Source organism: Chelmon rostratus, chromosome 17 (assembly GCF_017976325.1).
Source record: "Chelmon rostratus isolate fCheRos1 chromosome 17, fCheRos1.pri, whole genome shotgun sequence".
Taxonomy (NCBI): Eukaryota; Metazoa; Chordata; class Actinopteri; order Chaetodontiformes; family Chaetodontidae; genus Chelmon; species Chelmon rostratus.
In genome coordinates this window covers 11556584-11577424 of record NC_055674.1, presented here as the reverse complement: position 1 = coordinate 11577424, position 20841 = coordinate 11556584, and the positions used below count along the sequence as shown (strand labels likewise).

The 20841-nt window shown below is 40.1% G+C and overlaps 4 protein-coding genes across 5 annotated transcripts; 2 read left to right on the top strand and 2 right to left on the bottom strand.

The window, feature by feature from the left end:
• The first annotated feature begins 281 nt into the window (after window positions 1-281).
• On the top strand, window positions 282-8967 carry mfsd13al (major facilitator superfamily domain containing 13a-like). Of its 2 annotated transcripts, XM_041957857.1 has the most exons (7): window positions 282-860; window positions 1236-1550; window positions 1648-2070; window positions 3001-3155; window positions 3291-3374; window positions 3480-3623; window positions 6567-8967. In XM_041957857.1, the coding sequence occupies exons 1-7, from the start codon at window positions 648-650 to the stop codon at window positions 6706-6708; spliced, it is 1476 nt and encodes a 491-aa protein (XP_041813791.1). In that variant the 5' UTR covers window positions 282-647; the 3' UTR covers window positions 6709-8967. The 2 variants fall into 2 exon arrangements, with proteins under 2 accessions (XP_041813791.1, XP_041813792.1); XM_041957858.1 differs by lacking the exon at window positions 3291-3374.
• On the bottom strand, window positions 7987-10816 carry si:ch211-139g16.8 (immunoglobulin superfamily member 6). The gene is made up of 6 exons (XM_041957859.1): window positions 10686-10816; window positions 10195-10503; window positions 10008-10105; window positions 9862-9909; window positions 9543-9653; window positions 7987-9384 (listed from the first exon to the last, which is right to left on the bottom strand). Exons 1-6 carry the CDS (start codon window positions 10780-10782, stop codon window positions 9334-9336), a joined length of 714 nt encoding a protein of 237 aa, XP_041813793.1. The 5' UTR covers window positions 10783-10816; the 3' UTR covers window positions 7987-9333.
• A 1408-nt stretch (window positions 10817-12224) lies between these two features.
• Window positions 12225-17939, top strand: LOC121620757 (ER lumen protein-retaining receptor 2-like). The gene is made up of 5 exons (XM_041956939.1): window positions 12225-12471; window positions 14508-14608; window positions 14715-14873; window positions 14990-15242; window positions 16546-17939. The coding sequence occupies exons 1-5, from the start codon at window positions 12381-12383 to the stop codon at window positions 16578-16580; spliced, it is 639 nt and encodes a 212-aa protein (XP_041812873.1). The 5' UTR covers window positions 12225-12380; the 3' UTR covers window positions 16581-17939.
• Window positions 17940-18251: 312 nt separating this feature from the next.
• Window positions 18252-20448, bottom strand: LOC121621339 (lipid droplet assembly factor 1-like). Its single transcript, XM_041957767.1, has 5 exons — window positions 20350-20448; window positions 20014-20125; window positions 19753-19921; window positions 19510-19655; window positions 18252-19256 (listed from the first exon to the last, which is right to left on the bottom strand). Exons 2-5 carry the CDS (start codon window positions 20104-20106, stop codon window positions 19215-19217), a joined length of 450 nt encoding a protein of 149 aa, XP_041813701.1. The 5' UTR covers window positions 20107-20125; window positions 20350-20448; the 3' UTR covers window positions 18252-19214.
• Between the last annotated feature and the right edge of the window lie 393 nt (window positions 20449-20841).

Sequence of the window (20841 nt, the reverse complement as noted above, 5' to 3'; positions counted from 1 at the left end):
CACAGCGTTGACTACGATAGAAGAGGGTAACTTTTACTTTAACACTACTTTAAGTGAATATTCAACGTCGCTTTAAATATTTTTCACAGTCTGAGTTGTACAGGAGAGAATAAGGCTTTAATATTTTTAAAAAACGTTTTTGTTGGCGTAATTTCCTGCTTCCGATGACAGCCATCTTTCCCGACGAATCATAAATCAGGAAATGGAATCAAAACCTCTTCCGACCATTCATGTGTTTGTTTGTTATTTTAAAGCCCCGCCCCTCCCGGAAAGCACAGAAATCGAGTTTAGTTTATTTGGGAAACCTGTCTGCTATTATCTGACGACTGTTCAGTGTCTTTGTTCGTGTGCAGTTATCTGTTAATGGGGAAATTTGCTCTTAAGATGACACATCTTCATTGAACAGTACGGGAAGTAACATCGTGACATGTGGACAACATGAAAATGAGACGGCTGGAACAAGAACAAGCTCAGTGCTGAACGCTTTGTGTCTCTGCAATATTGACCATTTTCGCTATTTATGCTAGTGGCAGTAATGTTTCGCAATGCTAAAAGACAACAGCGTAAAATAGCAAGAGACAGCATTTCCTCGACTCCGGATGGTTTGACCGATTGGTAAAGTCGGTCGTAAATTTACCTGACCTGCCATGTCCGTGGAGGAGAAACCTGCTCCAGGTGTGCACAACGCAAGAATGAGTATAGGCCGACGTCTGATCAACTGTGGGCTCAATCCTGCAGCTCTGGCTTATGCCATGACAACGCTGGGATCTGGCATGATAAACAATATATTCAGCTTCTACTATGTCAAACTCTTCATCAATAAGTACAAGATATCAGAGGGAGCTTTCCACCAATCACAGGTGAGGGTGTTGTGTTGACATATTGTTTGCAAATGCATATCCGTATGTGTGAAAAATACTGGTGCAGTCAAGCGTAAATGTCAAAAGTTTAAGCGATAGTTATTTACTGATTTAGTTGTTTACTGTTGTTGCTTTTGATAGATGATTTGTTTGGTCAATAAAAAGTTCAGGGTGATGTCTTCATATTTCTTGCCTCATCCAACCAACTGTCCAAAACATAAAGATACCCAATTCACCATCATTTAAATCATACAAAAGCAGCAATTGATCAATTAAATGAAAAATCAACTAGCAAAATTGTTGTCCAGTAACATTCTGAACATTGCCAAATCAATTCATTATAATTATTTTTGATAAATAATTCTGTCTCCACAGGTGGTGTACATGGTGTGGAACGCAGTCAATGACCCTCTCTTTGGCTACCTGCAAGATAATTCCCGGGTGCCCTGCTGCTCTCAGCGGCGTCTCTCCATCCTGTATGGTGCTCCCCTCTACTCCCTAACTTTTCTTATAGCTTGGTTCCCGTGGCGATCCTACGCCCCCGGTGACTGGTTGAGCGGCTTACACTTGACGGTGGCGCTGTGTGCTTTTGACGGCATGCTGACTTTCGTGCTGCTGGCACAGTGTGCGCTGTTTGCAGAGATTTCCAGCCACCATCAGAGCCGACTAAGACTTGTAAAGTACAGCCAGGTAAGGACTTTGGATAGCGAAAACTGCTGCCATTTCCCTTCTTTATGCCCCTAAGCCAAAAGGGTAATCGTCCATCCTTCTCCCTTTTATTTACCAGGTGGCTTCTCTCGTTGGCTCCTCCAGCGTCCTCTTCTGTGGTGTGCTGTCCAAAAACATGGAGGACTTTGCAGCCTTCCAAGCCTTCACAGTGTTTATCGCTATCCTGAGCTGTGGCAGCATGCTCTACACAGGCTACCACAGCGAGAGCCGCTTTGATAACAAAGGATCTGAATCCGATGCACTGTGCTCTGACCAGGCTCATCAATCATCATTTTCTTTCTCCATGTTAAGAGCGTTGATGTGGCAGATCCTGACCAACAGGGACTTCCAGCATTTTGTGCTCATGAACTTCTTCCAGGTTTTCATGTTAGCCTTCTTGAATAATTTTACCATGATTTTTGCTGAGCACCTGATTCCTCCAGATGTGCTTCCATCACTGGCCAAGAGCATCATGTACGGAGCAGGATTCATCTGTCCCCAGGTATTGTCCCTCATTGGCTACAGAGATAAAAGGATAAATGGGAGCTGTGGTAGTGTTACATAATGAGCTGAAAAAACCCTTCATTTGCTTTTTATTTTGTCCTTTTGTTCTTGCATTACCTCAAAGGACTATGCTGACACTTTTGCATGGTTTAGTCTATCAAAGTCACATGTCCTTCGCATTACTGATGACTTTTTCAAAACTTATCATACATTTTCAGAACATGTTCCCCTTCTTGGACGTTATCATTTTTTGGTAGTACTTTATGAGCACCAGTCTCAGTTTTGATTTATTGTCTAAACCTCTGCACTATTGGTGCAACTGTAACATCCTGGACTTGAGAAATGAATGACCATTAACACCACCACATTGTTTGCTTATTGTTAATCTTAAGGCCTTCTGTTACTTACAACACAGCTGTTAATACAAGGGATGCAACGATCCAGTACTGATTTCGGATATTGGTCCAAAACTGACTCGAATAGCAGGATTAGGTATCGATGACAACGGGCCCGATCTAGTCAGTTCACTTCTGTGTCAGTAGCGTGCTGGCAGACTCAGCCATTTTGCTCAAAGGAAGAAGGAGAGAGCTGACAGCAAATATGTTTTCTGTATTACTGGAATTTTAAAGCCTGAACAATTTGCTGCTGCATTTAAAAGGTTTTCACTTGAATTGTAATTCCTGTTAATGTTTAAGATTTCTACCAAGCTGCAGGTGCTTGATTATTTATTGTTTTAATAATAAATTATGTCTCACAGCAGAATGATCACAGTCTCTTCTGCAACAGTGAGGCACGTAGCCTGTTGATTTAAAACTGGCTCTCGGAGCTCCATACAAGCACCTGAATGCACCAAAACACATGATGCGTTACTTTCTAATATACTACTTTGTATTTTTGTGTTGTTCCTGACCCCCTGTCTCCACCCCAGCTGTTAGTACTGAGCTGTCAGAGTCTCCTCCGGGATCTCGGCTACTACAGGATCATCCTTTTCACCTTCTACCTCGTGGCTGGAATGGCAGCTGTGATGCTAGCACTCGGTCCTCAGCACTACTATATCCTGGCATTTTTCCTCACTGTTAACATGTAAGAGGTTGAAACATATATATATATATATATATATATATATATATATATATATATATATATATATATATATATATACATATCATATAATTACTCCACTTTGATTGAATTGTACCTCCACTCTGACTACAACAGGGTTATAGTCCAAGCAGCCTTCAGTCTGTTTGGTTTGCCTTTGGCTGACATCATTGATGCAGACCTGCAGAAGTACAAGCGCAGGTTAAAAGAGAATTCATTCATTCCTAATCAAACAAATTAGTGTCATTTGACTGATGATATAACATTTTTGCTATGTTTTCTTCTACTTCCTGCCCCCTTCTACAGTTCCCCTCTCTCCTCCATGGTGTTTGGGACGAATGCTCTGTTCACTAAGCCGGCTCAGTCTCTGGCCCCTATGATAGTGCTTAATATCCTCAACCAGTTTGGATACGAACAGCTGAAGGACACTGGAAGGGGTTCAGATCCAAGGTATTTTCTTGCTTCTTCTTTGCTTCTTCTTCTAATTATATATCAAAACGTGCGGTTTGATCGGGATCGGTGTGCTATTACTTTTCTCAAATTTATTCTTATTCCCATAAGAATGAATGGGACGGGCGAAAAAAAAAAGATGGAAATTGGAGTTTTTCAAACGTCTGTAGCTCAGGCATACATTCACCGAGAGACTTCATTTAAACTTTAAAACGTAGATAATTTTGTCGGCTCCAAAAGACCCTCGGCACATTTTGATATCTCTTATGGTTTTCGAACTATGACCATCGAAGGCCGACGTAAGACGCGAACAACTGCGAAGACTTTCCCATAAGAAATGAATGGGGAAATTTCCTCAAATTTCAGCCTTTTTCAATTGTCCGCAGCTCGGCCATACTTTGTCCTAGAGACTTCATTCAAAGTTTAAAACGTAGATAAATTTGTCAGCTCAAAATTAATACCGGCACATTTTTTGATATCTCTTACGGTTTTCGAGCTATGACCATCTGAAGACCATCAAGTTTCTCACAAAAATGCTCAGAATCTCTCCCTCTACAGTGGGTGATGTCATAAGTTAGAGTGAGACAGCCGGTGAAAAATCGCCTGAAATGTGTTTCTAAAATTGCTGTAAAATCCAAACGGTGAATAGGAGACACATAATTTTGGGATCTTTTGTAGACAAACTTGTCCTCTTTTGTGTGATGCCCTCGAAAAAGCCGAGAGACTTACTGAATTTAAATAGTGAGGCTTTTTGTGCAACCATCTCCCTCCTGCTCTCCCATTAAGTCCCATGTTAAAATTCAGAGCTGTTTTGTGAGCAAAGCAGAAATACCTCCTGTCTTTAGATCGCCATAAAACGAAAAGTTGTTGTCTCAGGAATAAAACGAGGAGATGGTCGGACTCAGGAAGGTCTCGGGAGTCCGATGATCTATAGTACACTCTGATACGAGGCACGGTTCTCTCACCAGAGGATTTAGTTCAGGAGGTTCGCCGAACCCAAATCTCACTGCATACAATACAAACTCCTGTTCTCTGAGTCGCAGAGTCTTTTTAAGTCGACCATTTTGTCATTTTTCTAAAGAATATCTGGACATAAAACACACGTACATCTGGCCCAGACTTGTCCGCATCTCACAGTGTAATCGGTTTTTTGATAGCAGCTACGGTTTTGACACAATCGCAAGTTGTTCGGAAGAAACCGACAGCGAAAAAGCCGCTTTTCAAGGGAAGAGTTTAACAGTTGCAACTGTCATTTACACACACACCGGTCAATAACCCACGCACACACATCTGCAGGACAACAAGCCTGAGAATGATTATCTTAACGAGCTCAGTCAAAACAAGGGCATTGTTTGAAAACAATCTCCGTCCAACAAGCAGTTAAACTCAGCTTCACAAAGCTCTTTGCCAAAGAGGTTGAGACAGTAGTCACACAAATGCACACACAAAAAGGGCTAACCAACAGCTAAAAAGTGATTAAAAACAGCACGTCAAAACTGAACAGGAACAGGTAAAAAGTGGGAGAGGTAGAGAGGTAATTATCAGCAGGTGGGGCAGAAGTTACACAGGCACACACACACACACACACACACATTCAGACACACATATACCAGACACATCTCCATGTAGGAGCTGGTTGGGCTGCTTGTGTAGTTCAAGCAGACACACACACACAAACAGACGAAGACACACACATACGCAGTCACACACAATGACAGATACATAAACACACACACACACAGACAAATGCATAATGAAAACCCCATCCCCCCGCCCCCTTGTTAACGCCGTTAGCTCTATTAGCTCTGTTAGCACAGTTAGCTCTGTTAGCGTTAGCGCCGTTAGCTCTATTCGCGCCGTTAGCTGTTAGCTCCGTTAGTGTTAGCTCTGTTAGCTCCGTTAGCATTAGCTCCATTCATGTTTATTGATTCAGTTCATTAATTCATGTTAACAGAGACATGAAGCAGAGGAGAAAGCCACAGAAACACAGCTGGGACCAGTTCATTAATCAGGGACTGACTACCTCTGATATCTGCTGTTTTCTCAAATTGCAGCCTTTTTCAATTGTCCGCTGCTTCGCCATAGTTTCTCCTAGAGACTTCATTCAAACTTTAAAACGTAGATAATTTTGTCGGCTCGAACACACCCCGTGTCCCTTTCAAAATTTCCCAGAGGGAATTTTCTAGTTTCTGATACAGTGTTAAAACCGTCATTTGGACAGAGATTATTTCTGTTTTAAAACAGTGTTTTAGAATGAAAACATATTAGTGTGTGCAGAGCTTGTAGATATTGTAGTTCACTTCCAATGAAAGTGATGGAGAACAAAATCCACAGTCTTCGCTCTGAGCGACAGGACAGTCCAAAGTTTATCTGAAGTTCTTATGAAGCATCAGCTGCCTTAGTTAAACAAACTGAGTATTTAATGAGTATTTTAAGTTAAATACAGCAAATTTTAATGCTTATACATAAATCATGTAATTTACACTCAACTTTAAAAGCTCAGACAATTTGAAATGCTGTTTACCTTTTCTCATTAACTTCAACTGAACAAATGTCAGTGATTAAGAGAGGACTGCCTTTTACTTCAAAGGTCATGTAATAAAGGTAATATAATAAAATAAAATAAAGGTAATATAATTTCATGAATTCAGAGCCAGTATTTGCTTTGGAGTCATTATTTGACCTGTTAAAAGAAAGAAGAAAAAATGTTTAAAGAAGTTATGACATTAATTTTACTTTAAAATGTTGGAAACTATTACTCTTTTTCATTTTAAACAATCTACCTAACATGCTCAGTTTCACACATCCGCTGCTTTCTTAAATCTTTGCTTTCATGGTGAAATGAATGCGAGAAACATCCACATCAGCACAGTCAACGCACACGTTCGCGATCTCAAATAATTGTGATAGCAGTGTCATAACTGAGTCCCTCCTTGCTTCCAGCGCCCTGGAGAGCCTCCACAGCGTCATGTTCTACTTGGTGTGCCTGGTGCCCATGTGCATCGCTGCTCTGCAGGCCCTGACTTGGAGGCGGTTTTCCATACGCAGCAGTCACACTGTTGACACAAAGTATATTGACAGCTAACGTCAATATTTTCAGCATTCAGAGGAGGCTGGTTGGTATGTCTTTAGCTGGGAGATTCTTTATTGCTAAGTAAGAGATTATGGGGAAAGTAATGTGTAAATGACTGTATATTTGAGAGAATCCAGGCTTATACTGATGCATTTTATGTATATATAGGTGTATATAGAGGAGTATGGCATACAAGGGAGATTTGGGTTATTGGTGACCATTTGTTTTGATCTGAATAACTGGATATCTGGACCAAACAGCAGGAATCATTAGACTTTTTGTTAAAGGTCAGACACTTTGTCTAGTCACTGACCTCAGCAGGTAATTAGCAGAAACACACTGTGCTCTGTAAAAGAAGGGCTGATTCCTCAGAGGGCATGTTAAAAATACTGTTTTGTTCTTCATAAAGGAGCTGTGCTTGTGTTAACATTGAAACAGAACGTAAATTGGAAGAATGCCACAGAAATTGGTAGAAATTGTTGAGCTGAAAAAAAAGTGATACATACAGATAGTGGAAGTGATGTAACATATTTAAAAAAAAAACTAGTATGCGTGTATGCTGTACATCTAGCAGCTAAAGCTAGCTACAAAGAGAAAAACTTCTTTGGTACCAGGCTATAAACATGTTTATTTCTGCTGTAGAGTTATAATATGGGGGTCTATGGGTATTGACTGGCTTTTGGAGCCAGCCCCAGGTGGCCATTTGAGGAACTGCACTTTTTGGCACTAAAGCGTCTCCTTCATTTTTCAGCTCCGGAGGTTGCTGCTTGCCTACAACATATGATACAAAGAGGCTAGGTCCAATGTAAAGAATATTAATGAGGATTTTTTGTTTAAATCAAGGTCTTTGACATTCCAGGGTTGAATGTGGTTGCATGATTAAGGGAAATAAAAGTCAACATTTTATTCTGTTATATGCATCTGTAGTATGGATAGTGGAGAAAAAGCGCTCTGTTTACTCTGGTTACACTCTATGCTTTGCTGCTGGGGGATGTGGATCAGGACTGCAAATACTGGCAGCATCAGATGTCAGAAATGAGTGCCAGTCAAACTGCAGATAAATTTGCAAGTCCCACAGGCCTCCTGCACGCTCACATAAGTGTCAGAAGTATGGTGTTTCTTTTTGATGGGTGAAACATTTCAAATCAGCAAGAGGAAATCCTCTCATATTGCAAATTCCAAGTTCCAAAGGGGCCATATGTTGGTTGGTTGGTCACCTAATCGAAATCTAATTTTATCATTTAAGTAATAGGCTCATCTACATTTTGCCTGAAGAAACAAGTGATTTGAAGTAACTTTATTATGTTTTTCTGACATTTTACATTTAACAACATTTAACCAAATGACAAAACAGAATATATATCACATCAGACATTACAAATAAGTGGCTGCAGTGCAGTAAATACAATCATCTTTGCTGCAAACATGGACAAACTTTCAAATACCAGCTTTAACTCCAGCCGTGCTTCAGAGTGCAATACTTCACTGTGCACCTCTGACGTGCATTTGCATCTGTGGGGCCTTCTACAGACTTGTGTTTCAAAGTTCATATCACTGTTTTTAATGGATAAATAATGCACATAGACATGTAAACATCCACTTGGACTTCATGGGTAATATTTAATGTTATTTGGCTAGATTCTTTACAGTGAACAGATGTATGTGAAAGTCATTGTACAGAATATGACACAGCAAGATGCCTCAAACATATCAGGTTGTTAAATGTGCCTTTCTGTAAGTTCATTGTTGATGTGTTGATGATTTTTTTAGAGACACTCCCAACACTAGAAATACAACCTTTGCTTTCATCATTTAACCTTACTACTACTACTTAAGATGTACTGCATTATATGTGCCCAATGTGCCTTTTTTGTCATTGCATTGATTATAATAATCAACTGATAGTCAAATTACATCTGAATGTGACCGTTTAGGTTTTTTGATCAACACAAGAACACATTGGTCAAAAATTTGATAATCTTGATGTCATTTTATGGAAATGTGACCTTGAATTCTCTGAAGAGGATTGCCGTCGTCTTCTGACGGCGCTATTTGCACTGTTGCACACTTGCTCCTCTGATTTCCACTTTCATTAGTGTACAGCGTGATCTTTGTGTCCTGAAAATGTCAAATATGTGTGCCACTTTTTACTCTCTATTCCTGCAAGTAGAATTCACAAATTATTTTTCTACCGAACAGCTTACAATTCAAACTATATGGAAGAAATGAGACTGATGAATTAAAATTGTGTGCCTACATCTCTGAATTGAATTGTATTTTCTTATTTTTCCTCCCCATAAACACTGCTCTGGTTTACAAAAGAATGAAATTGTCGGAGGCGCTCTAATGGTGATTACGATCAACAGGAAATAGATAAAACCACAAATAGAGGGCTGTGTGTTTGTCACTGCTGCAACTGAAAAACTGCAGCTATAAAAGGAACAGTGACTCATGACCTTTGTTGTGGTTCATGAGAAAAGGTGAGCAAGCACACAGCTACCCTGCAGCCTCTGTCGATTTGCTCATTTCCTCAGTCACATAACTGCGTCATCCGCCAGGTGTTTCATTGCTTTGGAATGTCCTCTCAGGCAGGATAATAGAAGTCAGAATCCATCATTTAATATCCCTGAATGACATTTAGACGTTTTGATAGATGTCATCAGTTGAGTTGAGGTCGGTGCTTGCAGCCTGCAATGAGATGATATTCCCTATGAAAATGATGGTAAAACAGCAAAAGTTCATATTCGTGGAAAAGTACGTGCCGCAACGCAAGCTAGGCAGAAGTTTTCATGCTTACTCCATCCATCGACTACATCTACAACACAACATGTCGCAATAAGATTTACCTTGACTTGAGGACGGTTTCTGCTCACAGTTTGTTTCTGTCTCTCCGAGTTCCTCTTGCTGTACATCTCTTGCAGCACATCACGGAATTGTTTTTTTTTAGTTGAGTTATCCTGTTTGGAAAGTTGAGAAGAAATTGATCATAAAACCGTTTATGTCATTTGTAAGAGAAGCTGGTGGACAGCTGCTTTGTTATCTGTGGTGTTGAAATTTATAGAGACATTTGTTTCTGTTCCTCTTTTTGCTTCTGTTGGCTTTTCCCCCCTTTTAATAGACGCAGCAAACATGAATTTAAAAACAGTCAAACACTTATCTACACACCCTGTCAGTTATGGGGGCCCTTTTGCAGATGCTCATATTGCAGCCATACTAGAACAGAGATGAGACAAGTACATTTCACATCAGTACATTTTCAGTCTTTTTTTGCATGGATGGATCTTAGCATTTAAAATAAATCTGTCATTTACCTTCTTTATAATAAGTGTCACGATTGCCAAGCTGTAGATGGCCAAGAGGACAAATGACAACCACAGAAGAATGTTCCTCACCATTATTTTAACTTTTTCTGGAAACAAAAGAAAAGCTGTCCGTCCCAGTTCATCTCAACACATCCAAACATCTGTGCCTGACCTTTAAAGTTTTTTTCTGTCTTACCCCTCACTACAAGAGTTGTACCCAACCCCACATGCTGTGCGTCAGGTGCCGGGTCTCCATGCGATACTGCAGCACAGAGGTAGATCCCGCTGTCGTTAGTATGAAGTGACTTGATGCGTAAAGAGGCTCCGTCCAGCGTGTACTTGAGATGATTGTCAAGCCGTATGCGAAAATGGAAGTTGTCTTTGAAAGTAAACCACTCATACTGCCTGTATCTGGAGGAACAATTTGAACTGACGGTACAAGGGAGAACAGCACTCTGCCCTGTTTTCCGCCAGATCACCTTGTTCGGCTGTGATAAGCAGCTCTCTGGGATGATAGACAGAGAAATTTAACAGGTTTAGTAACTATTAGCATGTAATGTTTCAGAAAAATCACTCAGATCCTGTTGAACAGAAGCTGCAATTTCTAATGTGAAACAACAAATTGAAAGCTTTACTGCCTAAAGGAATAACGCACATAATGCTATAAAATACATAACAAAGACATACCTGTTGCTGGCAGGTAGGTGAGCAGGAGGGAAAAGCAAAACAACCACTCCATGTCTGTAGACTGACAGCTTGTGAATGATCTCATTATTCTTTGCATGAGGCTGTCTCAATGGCTGACAACATGGGAAGTGGGTATATTATTGCACTTCCTCAACACTTAGTTCCTACTTATTTTCCTGTTTTCAGCTGAGTGGCGACACCATGGGTTTTCCAGAAACACAAGGCATTTTAATGTCTAGTATAGTAACATGACATGATAAAGGTGACATGCAGAATATCAAGTGTAAACAGATTAAACAGTTACAGAAAAATGGGGGGTCACGGTTAGAGTTTGTGTCATTGTAAATGGGAAACCACAAAAAGCCCTGTCAGCCTGTTATTGCCAAATATGAACAACACTTCTGAAAATATAGGAACAACCATCAACTGTGTGTACGTGATTGAGCAATCGAGGAAAGAAGGAAACTGCCTGATGCGTGGTTAGAAATGCTCAGAAAGCGATATGCAGTGTAGAGTGACGGCTGAGATTGAAAGAGGACAGGAGATAATGGAACGGGACTGTGAGCAACCAATTAAAAGAGTAAAAGGAATCTAAATATGTCATTTTGGTTTGATTAAAATGTACACTATTCACAGATAAAGATATATATATATATATATATAGTATATGTGAATGGAAGTAAGTGTATTACTGCTGTACTTAAAGGCCATACCCACACACAGGTAGCCCTCCTCTTTAGGACTGTGTGGGCTACTACAGACTTTGTTTGACTGACATCACTCTGACGCCTTTAGTTGTGTTGCTCTTGTTGGGATGGATGATTTGGATCATTTTTAACTTTATTTTATTACTACTATTCAGCGGATTTTATTTTCCATCTCATGTTATGCATCTCTATTCTATTTTCATCCTTATTTTATCTTATATTTTGCTATTATTATCAAGTGGATTTTATTCTCCATCTTATTTTTCTCTGTTTTGTTTTTTATTTTATAAGCATAGCACTTGGGGCTTTATGAAAGGTGCTATACAAATGAAGTTTAGTTTTATTATTATTATTATGAGATACTTGTAATTTTTAATTTACTTCTACTCCCCCGCGTTTTAAAAAAGGAATATTGCAGTTTGGTATCTCCAGATTTATTTAGCATATTACACCATCCAACAACAGTACAAAAAGTTGCTCCACCTTGACCAACTTCAGCATTAAATAACTGCTTATGTGTTGATGCATCAGTGATAACAACCCAATGATATACAGTATATATGATATTTATATAATATAAATGAAGTACTATACCTGTTCTTTTTATAGTATACAGTGCTAATATAAAGTATATAGTTCAAGCCCTCTAAAGCACTGGTCCCACCCAATGTAAAGTCCCTCCTCTCTGACACAGGGCTCAGTTTTTGCTCTGCTCAGCTCATTGTAGGCGGATCCTCTCGTGCTGTCGGTCAATTTTTCGTCCAATCCAAACCTCTCTGTGTGTTTTCTCACGCCCCCTTCCACGTCGACCTGCACTCTCGCCATATTTTCAATCGTGTAGATCCCGTTGACCGGTTTGCCTCTGAATTCACGAGGGGAAGCGTTCACACGAGACAGCATTAAGTGTAAAACGATCCACTTCAAACCGAAAAAGACACATCTGCGTTAGCTTCCCGGCTCGTCCTATCTGTTATTTCACTCTGCAGCAATGAACATCTTCAGACTGATAGGGGACCTCTCTCATTTGGCTGCTATCATCATCCTGCTACTCAAAATATGGAAAAGCAGGTCGTGTGCAGGTGAGCTCTAGCTGGAATGTATCTATCTTGCATATGCAACAATGCGGTTTAACGTTACTCTTTAACTTTGCCTTTATTTAATTGCTAAATTTGTCGATTTAGCTTTGTTTCTTCATACACAGCAAGCTCCATGCTAGCTAACGTTAGCTACATGCTAACGTTTCTCACTCATTCATTTGAGTCAGTGGCTAACGCCGTTAGCAGGCAATAGGAAGTGTTGTCTGTAAATACTATTACAGCTATATTCACTGAAAATATATAGTATTGTTAGTGGCAATATTATCCCGATATAGAATAGAATAAGCTAACTTTATAGGAATTGCTAGTGTGAGTTAACCAGGTTAGCTAAACTATTGGTTGAGGGAGTGTGTAGTCAGTTAGGAGCCTGCTGTTTAGTAGAATGAGCAGATTATTAGAATGATATTTTTGGAGAGGTATCGGTTGCCACAGTTTCAGTTTCACAAGTTGATTTTGCCTTCTCTACACAGCGCCCATCCATTTACTCCGGCTCTGTTAATTTGAGGTTTGGTGCTCGATTTTTTTTGTCTGGCTTCTGACGTGGCGTTCTAGAAGACGATACGGAAGTAGCTAACCTGTGTAAATTGTTTACTTTTTACTTCATTTCTTTCATTTCAAACACGTGTATTGTATTAATAGTAAATAGCACCTCTAACCACACAGATCAGAGTGATTTCTGGGGCCACAGAGGTGGATCGTACATGTGTTATGAAGAGAAATGCTGTGATTGACCCACAAGCTGGAGTGTTGACTCTAGGTTCAAAGTTAAAGGAACTTATATTAGATATCAGCTAAGATGTGGTAATGTTTATCTCTAATTGATTTGGATAAAGGAAAAACCCTGTACTCGGATAAAAAGAAAAAGACTTGCAAAAAGCAACAGAGAAGGGATCCCTCTATGAGGATGGCCATGCAATAGTAGAATTACACTCTTGAGGAACAGAATTAGGTAAATAAAGTGTATACATTTATGAAGAGTATTGATCAGAGAAGATATTGAGCAACAAGTGTGTCTCCAAGCTGCCAACCAAAACCTCTGTTTCATGAAGACCTAGAAAGTGGACATACTATACACACAGTGCAGAGGATACCATTCACACAGAGTTGCTAAGGAAGGATGAAGCAGTTATTGTTATTAGCAGTTATCTACATGTGATGTGAGAAGAGACATGAGCAAAGATGGAGAAAACCCTAGCTCTGTCGCTTGGAGGACCAAGCCCCGCTTATCTTTTGCATGCTCACAGGGGCCTGGTGACTAACCCAGCACTAATCAGGCAATGACCAGGGTTACCCTTTGGATAAGGTCGCCAGGCATCATAGGGCTAACATATACAGACAGGCAATAACTCACTCAGACTAAGACTGACTGCTGTGGGCAATTTAGAGTTTTCAGTTCACCTAACCTGCATGTCTTTAAACTGTGGGAAGATATAGAAAAGCCAGCTGTCTCAAATCAAGAACCTTTGTACTGAAGCATCACTAGTAACCACTGCACCGCTCGGCTACCTTCTGTATGACTCTAAGCATGTTAAGTTTATTTACAAGGAAAAATTGGAATGTTTTTAGCATTGTTTTGGAGAGGGAAAGATATGGGTGGGATGTCCATCTCCACCTGTGATGGTCTTTTGTACCAAAGTAATGTTGCAAGAGGCTTTGCTTGGCTGTGATCATGTCAAAAGTGCACCCAGAGAGTTGTAGCTTATTGCCCTGTTGTCACTTATGTATTGTGCAACTTGAGGTCACCAGTATGTGTATTTTGACTAAGATAGCATTAGTTAAAAAAGTAACATTGGCTCTAAATTAGGGATATTGTGCATTTAATTTCAGTCCAAAGGAAAAAAACCTTTTGTGATTGGTCTTTGAGATTGCAGATTTTCCAGATAAATATTCATCATGTTTCCAGTAGATGTCACTGTTCAATAAGGAACATCAGTTTTATCCAGACTGCTTGTGAAGCTGCTCTGAAGTTGCTGATGGCATATCTCAGTCTAAATGGTGAATTTCTATTCTTCTTAAAGGTATCTCTGGAAAGAGCCAAATCCTTTTTGCCATAGTGTTCACCACACGTTACTTGGATCTGCTCTCTTCATTCATCTCCCTCTATAACACATGCATGAAGGTAAGACACCGGTCATGTCTCAGCTCTAAGCAGTAGCTTTTCATTCAGGTCCCATATTTGTCCTCAGTGTCCTTTAGTGATGAGCTGTTTTGTGTCGTCTACCCAGGTGATCTACATCGGTTGTGCATATGCCACAGTCTACCTGATCTACGTGAAGTTCAGGGCCACCTATGATGGCAACCATGACAGTTTCAGAGTGGAGTTCCTGGTTGTTCCTGTTGGAGGTCTCGCTGTTCTCATCAACCACGACTTCTCTTTCCTAGAAGTGGGTTCAACCTCCTGTGTTATTGTCAAACCGTGTCATAATCTATTGATGACAAGCTGACTACTATTGAGAATTCATATCCCTGCACATCTAAGTGTCAATGTATCTGTCATCAGATCCTGTGGACGTTCTCCATCTACCTGGAGTCGGTAGCAATCCTGCCTCAGCTCTTCATGATCACCAGGACTGGCGAGGCCGAGACGATCACCACCCACTACCTGTTCTGCCTGGGCCTGTATAGAGCCCTCTATCTCTTCAACTGGATCTGGCGTTTCTACTTTGAAGGCTTCTTTGACATGATTGCCATCGTGGCCGGCGTGGTCCAGACTATCCTCTACTGTGACTTCTTCTACCTTTATGTCACCAAAGGTTGGTTTCCTATGGGTATCACCCAATATGGCATAGTATACAGATAAAACAAAGGAAGTAAGAGATTAATAATCATGTGATACCTTTATAAGGACACTTTTTATGGACATGAAATATGATGTTCAGCCACAGTAAGAAGATTAAAGGAGTTATTATTTTTAAATCTTAATCTAACACTTACATGCATATATGTGTATTTAAGAGGTATCAGCTCCTGTAAACAGAATTACATTGTTTGAACTAATTTGGTGATCATTATCTGTAGTCTGTTCCCACCACTGGAGCTTTTCCAGGAACCTTTTTAGGAATGCAGAAACCTTATTTGCATTTCCACCACGAGTCTAAGTTGACTTACTCCAAAAAGTCTGTAGGTCGTACTTTCTAATGGCCCAGAAACTGTGCTTGTGTTAGGCTTCGTTCATGTTAATGTTTAGCATCAGTATTAGGGATGAGGAAGGGGCATTCTTGTAAATCTTGTTGACATTCAAAATGTGAACATAAACAGTAAAGTAGGACTGCAAGAACCGATTATTTTCATTAGTGATTAATCTGACAATCACGTAATGATTGATTGTTTAGTCCCTAAAATGTCAAAAAGTGACATCTTCAAATTGTCCTTTTTGTCCAACCAACACCAAGACTCTTTATTTACTATCATAAACTACAAAGAAAAGCAGCAAATCCTGACATTTAGCAAGCAGGAACCAGCAAATGTTTGACATTTTTGCTTGAAAAATGATTGAAAGGATCAAAACAGTTGAAAATAAACTTTCCTTTAATCGATTAAATGACTAAACGTTCTGACTGAGAGAGAAGCAGAAAAAACATGGGAAACAAAACTCAGTGCAGTTATGTTTTAAAGCAGAAATGAAAATACATAATACACTCATAACATTGTCTGGTTGGAGGCAGTTGTGCAGTTTTCATCTCCTTTTTTGCCTCTGTGTGTCTCCTTTGCATCCATTGAAACTTGACGGTAAATTATGAACAACAACACGTCTCTGTGCGAAAATGCGACTCCATCACGCAGTTGTCGTCATCGGTCTGATTTGCCTAATCTACACGGTTTTTAAGAATGCGTCAAAACTCAAATAGGAAATGTGCACAACGACCTTTTTGCTCCGAGGCTCTAGAATTACTGCAAGTGTTTTGTGTACAACCACTGGGAGTTGCTCCTCAAGAGTTCCTCTTGATGAAACTCTTTCGAACTATCAATGCCAAGCGGCGTAAATCATCTTTACTGGCCCAGTCATGGTTGTTATTTGCTGACGGTCTCGCTCTGTTTCTCACCCCCCCCCCCCAGTGTTGAAAGGCAAGAAGCTGAGCCTGCCGGCGTAAAAAGACCAGGAGACGGCGACTCCCAGCAGACTCAGGGGGTGTGGAGATGACATCATGGAATCTCGTGACCTACAGGAAAAGATGCCTGAGACAGACAGCCAACTATCGGGGAAAAACACTAGTCTTCTTAATGATTGCTGATGGAACTGGTAAATGCCAACAAGCACCAGGGCTGAACAAAGATCATCCCAAATCAACCTTTGGATTTCTGTGTTCAGCATCTTGCCTTAAACTTCTTTTCATTGCTGTTCAAATAGGAGAAAAGGCTTTTTTTTTTTTCTACATGTGAGGTGTATACGCTTATTTTTTTATTTTTTTATAATGTCACAAATAGGGTCGACTCTTGAGAAGTACCTTGTTTGGCTTGGTAATGAAATGCACAAATGTACAGTCTTATTAAAGAGTGAGATAAAGAGTAATGTATCCGAGTGCCTGATGAGGATTGTATCCGGTTTCTCACAGTATTTTTATTTTATTTTTTGTCTAGATAACCGTATGCATATACTATAATACATGTATTCTCTCTTGGAGACATTAAAGGAGGCCAACAACAAAATCTCATGCCAACACACGCATCGATTTTGCAAAATCGTTGCTGTACAGAATTGCTCAAAACAACATTTTAACTGGTTCCTCTCGTCTAAAAATCTGAACACTTTTGTAAGCAGAACTCATAGGTGCATTTGTAGTTTCATCTTAAATTAACGAATCAAACCATGATTACATTACTTTCATGCCAGCAGTCTTTTTGTCATAGATGCCAGTGCTTTCAAAGCTCATTTGGAATTAAAAACTTTTCATGTGTTCATTTTATTATTATTTTTATCTCCGCTTACTGTATTGAATGCATCAGTTGTTCTACAGCTTTAATATAGATTTCATACAGTCTTAAAACATCACACTTTGAATGTAGATAGAGCACAAACCTTGTTTCTGCCACTAATTGCGCCCCACTGGCAAACTTCTGAACACCTTCCAGCAGTGACTTGTCAGTTATGTCAAGGTTGGAATCAATAAAGTCAGAGTAAAGCAATAATGAACGACTGAAGAACGATCTCTCGTCTCCTAGTGGGACAGAGAAGCGTGCAGATATTTGGCTTGAGAAACCTGCAGCCCTTTGGTTGTGATATTTCAGTCGTTCAGTGTGTGTCTGGAGTGTGACCAGATAAACCGATTGGACATTGTGCTGCTCAGTAATTGAGTCAGGGTGATCACGGTGTTCACTGAGCGCATTTCTATTAAAGTTAAAGGCCTCTTGTTAATTTCGACTTTTTCAAATTAGTCATTCCTAAAGGATTATTTCAGCTCTTTGTCATTTTTTGCATGATATCACCTCCATTAAAGATTTTATGAGAATCACGTTCCAGTGTCGCTTTGTTATTGTGATCATACAAGCACACACGAGAAGCCTCATCTTTTTGAAGGCACCTTAGTTGCGCTATTTTTTTTTTTTTAACCTGTGGCCCATGGTTGTTTGTCACATGACCTGATACACATTCCACCAATGATTTTACACAGACGGTGGTAAGAGACAAAGAACAGCCAGAAAGTAAACCTAGCTGGTAAAAATGCAGGGTAAACTCTGCTTTGCAAAATAAGCTACAACTACCAAATATTCAGCACTTCATTCTATATTTCTATGTTTCATTTTGTCTTTGAATCAACAAAACAGAACGTGTGAGGCAGCGTTCATATGTGATCACATTGAGTAAGCGGTACATGCATGTTGCATACACACGTTCAAAAACATTTCACACCCATCGTCCCACTCACCTATTCAAAAAGAAACTTCCCCAATGAAAAAAGTGACAGGAAAAAGGGTAAGACATGCTCAGAAATACTGAAAAAAGACAGCAGTCATGCCAAATAAATCACGCGTAGTAGCTCACAACCAAAATACACACTACAGTGCATTGAGCTGAACACACTGCTTTTATAGCAGCTAATGAGCTAGCAGCAAGAATACATTGTTTTGGATCCATCATATTTCAAAGACCTCTCTCCATCTCTGTCAGAACAGGAGGTAAACAGCGCAAACATGAACTGTGATGAGCATTTATTCAAAGCTGCGTGACGAATGTACAACATTGTGCTCTTTTAAGGTAAACATGAACATGTAACAGTCATTTTGTAGTGCATTTTCTGCCTAATAAGCATCGCATCAGGTATATACAGACATACAAAACATACACATGCATTCGCAGATTGACAGCCATAATCCACAGTGGAATAGTGCAGGTCCTTTTTGGACAGAGTACATCAATTAACAACCTCTTTTACACAAGCTGCCTTTCCAGGATGACATTTAAAACAGGTACAGATTAGACTAAAATAAGTCTTCAGTATTTGACTATTGAGGCGGTTGAAAAATTAGTTATATCATGTACCTCACCTTTGGCTGTTGTAAACTTTTTATCCTCGCTGCACCATATATATAAAGATAGAAAGACAGTAACCATCAGGGAGTCTTTGTGCTTAGAGACTCTCTTAAATCTGCAGATCCCAGGCTCAAGCCACCATTCAGTACATCCAAGGGTCCAAGCTTCAGTGGTGCTGATTTAAGGCCTCTGTACACTCGGCGATTTTGAGCTTTCCCACATCAAAGCTGACAAACGAGAGGGAAGAAGATTCGAACTACTGCATTTCCTCCAGCTTTGAAGTTTCCCTCTCCTTCCCCTGGAAAATCACCAGAGAGGAGAAGAAAATGAAGACAATGTCACAGAATTTAATACGAATGTGTGCACGATACACAGTATCAACATTTTAAAAGGGAGGATTAAACTAAATTCCATTGATTTCATTGTATCACTAATGTTTGGAATAGCTTGCTGTCAGATGGTGTATTTTATATCCTTAAGGTTGCACCTGAAGCTCCAGTGTGTTCAAAACTTTGGTGATACAATAAAATAACTCTCTGACAGTACATTACCTTTGTCAGATGTTGGTAATACGGTTTGAGGATGTTGGAGATGGTGACATAAAACACATTAAAGATGAATGAAACCATGACGGAGAAGAGGGCGATGCCGGAGAGCACACACAGCAGGCTCAACCCTCCTACAAACAGCAGGAACACTGACAGAAACAGGCAGAAAGGACAGGTTTGAGGCTGCAGTGTCAGGTATGGTAAGATGTGCCACACATCTGTTGTTCTTTACACGATTGCACCTACTTTCAAAGAAAACAAAACCGACTGCAGACATAATAGTGATCACAAGAGCAAAAGTGAGGAAAAGCCCAACAGGCAGTGCAGCCATGGCGCTGAACAGCAACACTGCCAGAGCTGCGACAGGGTGGCTGCTGAGGTACAGCCCGATTCTCGTCTTCATCAGCTGTGACACCTGTTAAACAGAGAAAGGCACATGCAGCTGTCACTGTCTGCATTCCTGATGGGGGAAGTATAGGATAAAGAGCAGGGCCATAGAGACATTACCTTGGGGTCATCATAAAGGCGGTTCAGCAGGGTGGTCCAGCTTCCCCACAGCTGCTGAAACTCGGTCACACTGCTGCTGCTGCTTTGCTGCATCTCCACACATGCAGCCAAACTGAAACCACACAGTTGAGGTTAATCCAACACTTTACAGCTAGCTGGAGAGTTTCTTTCGACACAGACAGGATTCAAGTGAGCAGCAGTGAGTGTGACAGAAGGCAAGCCTGAAGTCAACAAGCTCACAGCTGTACTGAACCTGACCCTGCTATGTGCCGCACCATAAACAACTTCAAAACATTTCTGAAAGCATACAACAAAGTTAAGTTAGTCAGTACAAACCTGATCAGTGTGGTAAACCTGGTCTGATTCTCAGCAAAGTCAGCTCACAACATATGAAACTGTGTCCTGTTGTAGCCTGACCCTCCAGCAGTAGCAACACACCCTTTAATAGAACACACCTTCTTCCTCCTCCTTCTTCCTCTTCTGGATTCCTGAACTCAGGCTCTGAAAGGCTCTTTGGTGCTGTTTCTGCCATCTGCTGTTCGTAAAGTATGTTCCAGCGCAAGATGATGAAGTTTTGCTTTTCTTCAGAAGTGGCTCAGTGTTATTTGTGGCATAATCATTTTCATGTAATAGATTCTCAAAATTATTGGGAAAAATTAAAACTACAGTTCCAAAAATATCTGGTTTCAACCTAAAAAGAATTATATCCTCTGATAAAGTATGGGGGCTTCACAGTACGCTAAATTTACAAAATAAATGATAAAATAAGTGTAAGTATTATATTTTGCCCCCCAAAAAACAAAACAAAATTATAAATGAGTAGCCAAA

Excerpts from the sequence above, each read along its gene's own strand:
- mfsd13al (XM_041957857.1), top strand. The coding sequence starts at position 648 with ATGTCCGTGGAGGAGAAACCTGCTCCAGGTGTGCACAACGCAAGAATG. Across the intron at positions 2,071-3,000 it reads CAGGATTCATCTGTCCCCAG|CTGTTAGTACTGAGCTGTCA; the intron begins GTATTGTCCCTC and ends TCTCCACCCCAG. Across the intron at positions 3,156-3,290 it reads TTTTTCCTCACTGTTAACAT|GGTTATAGTCCAAGCAGCCT; the intron begins GTAAGAGGTTGA and ends TGACTACAACAG.
- si:ch211-139g16.8 (XM_041957859.1), bottom strand. The coding sequence starts at position 10,782 with ATGCAAAGAATAATGAGATCATTCACAAGCTGTCAGTCTACAGACATG. Across the intron at positions 10,504-10,685 it reads CACCTACCTGCCAGCAACAG|AGAGCTGCTTATCACAGCCG; the intron begins GTATGTCTTTGT and ends CTATCATCCCAG. Across the intron at positions 9,910-10,007 it reads TGACACTTATTATAAAGAAG|TATGGCTGCAATATGAGCAT; the intron begins GTAAATGACAGA and ends TCTCTGTTCTAG.
- LOC121620757 (XM_041956939.1), top strand. The coding sequence starts at position 12,381 with ATGAACATCTTCAGACTGATAGGGGACCTCTCTCATTTGGCTGCTATC. Across the intron at positions 14,609-14,714 it reads TCTATAACACATGCATGAAG|GTGATCTACATCGGTTGTGC; the intron begins GTAAGACACCGG and ends TCGTCTACCCAG. Across the intron at positions 15,243-16,545 it reads CTACCTTTATGTCACCAAAG|TGTTGAAAGGCAAGAAGCTG; the intron begins GTTGGTTTCCTA and ends CCCCCCCCCCAG.
- LOC121621339 (XM_041957767.1), bottom strand. The coding sequence starts at position 20,106 with ATGCAGCAAAGCAGCAGCAGCAGTGTGACCGAGTTTCAGCAGCTGTGG. Across the intron at positions 19,922-20,013 it reads GCCTTTATGATGACCCCAAG|GTGTCACAGCTGATGAAGAC; the intron begins GTAATGTCTCTA and ends TCTGTTTAACAG. Across the intron at positions 19,656-19,752 it reads CGGTTTTGTTTTCTTTGAAA|TGTTCCTGCTGTTTGTAGGA; the intron begins GTAGGTGCAATC and ends TGTTTCTGTCAG.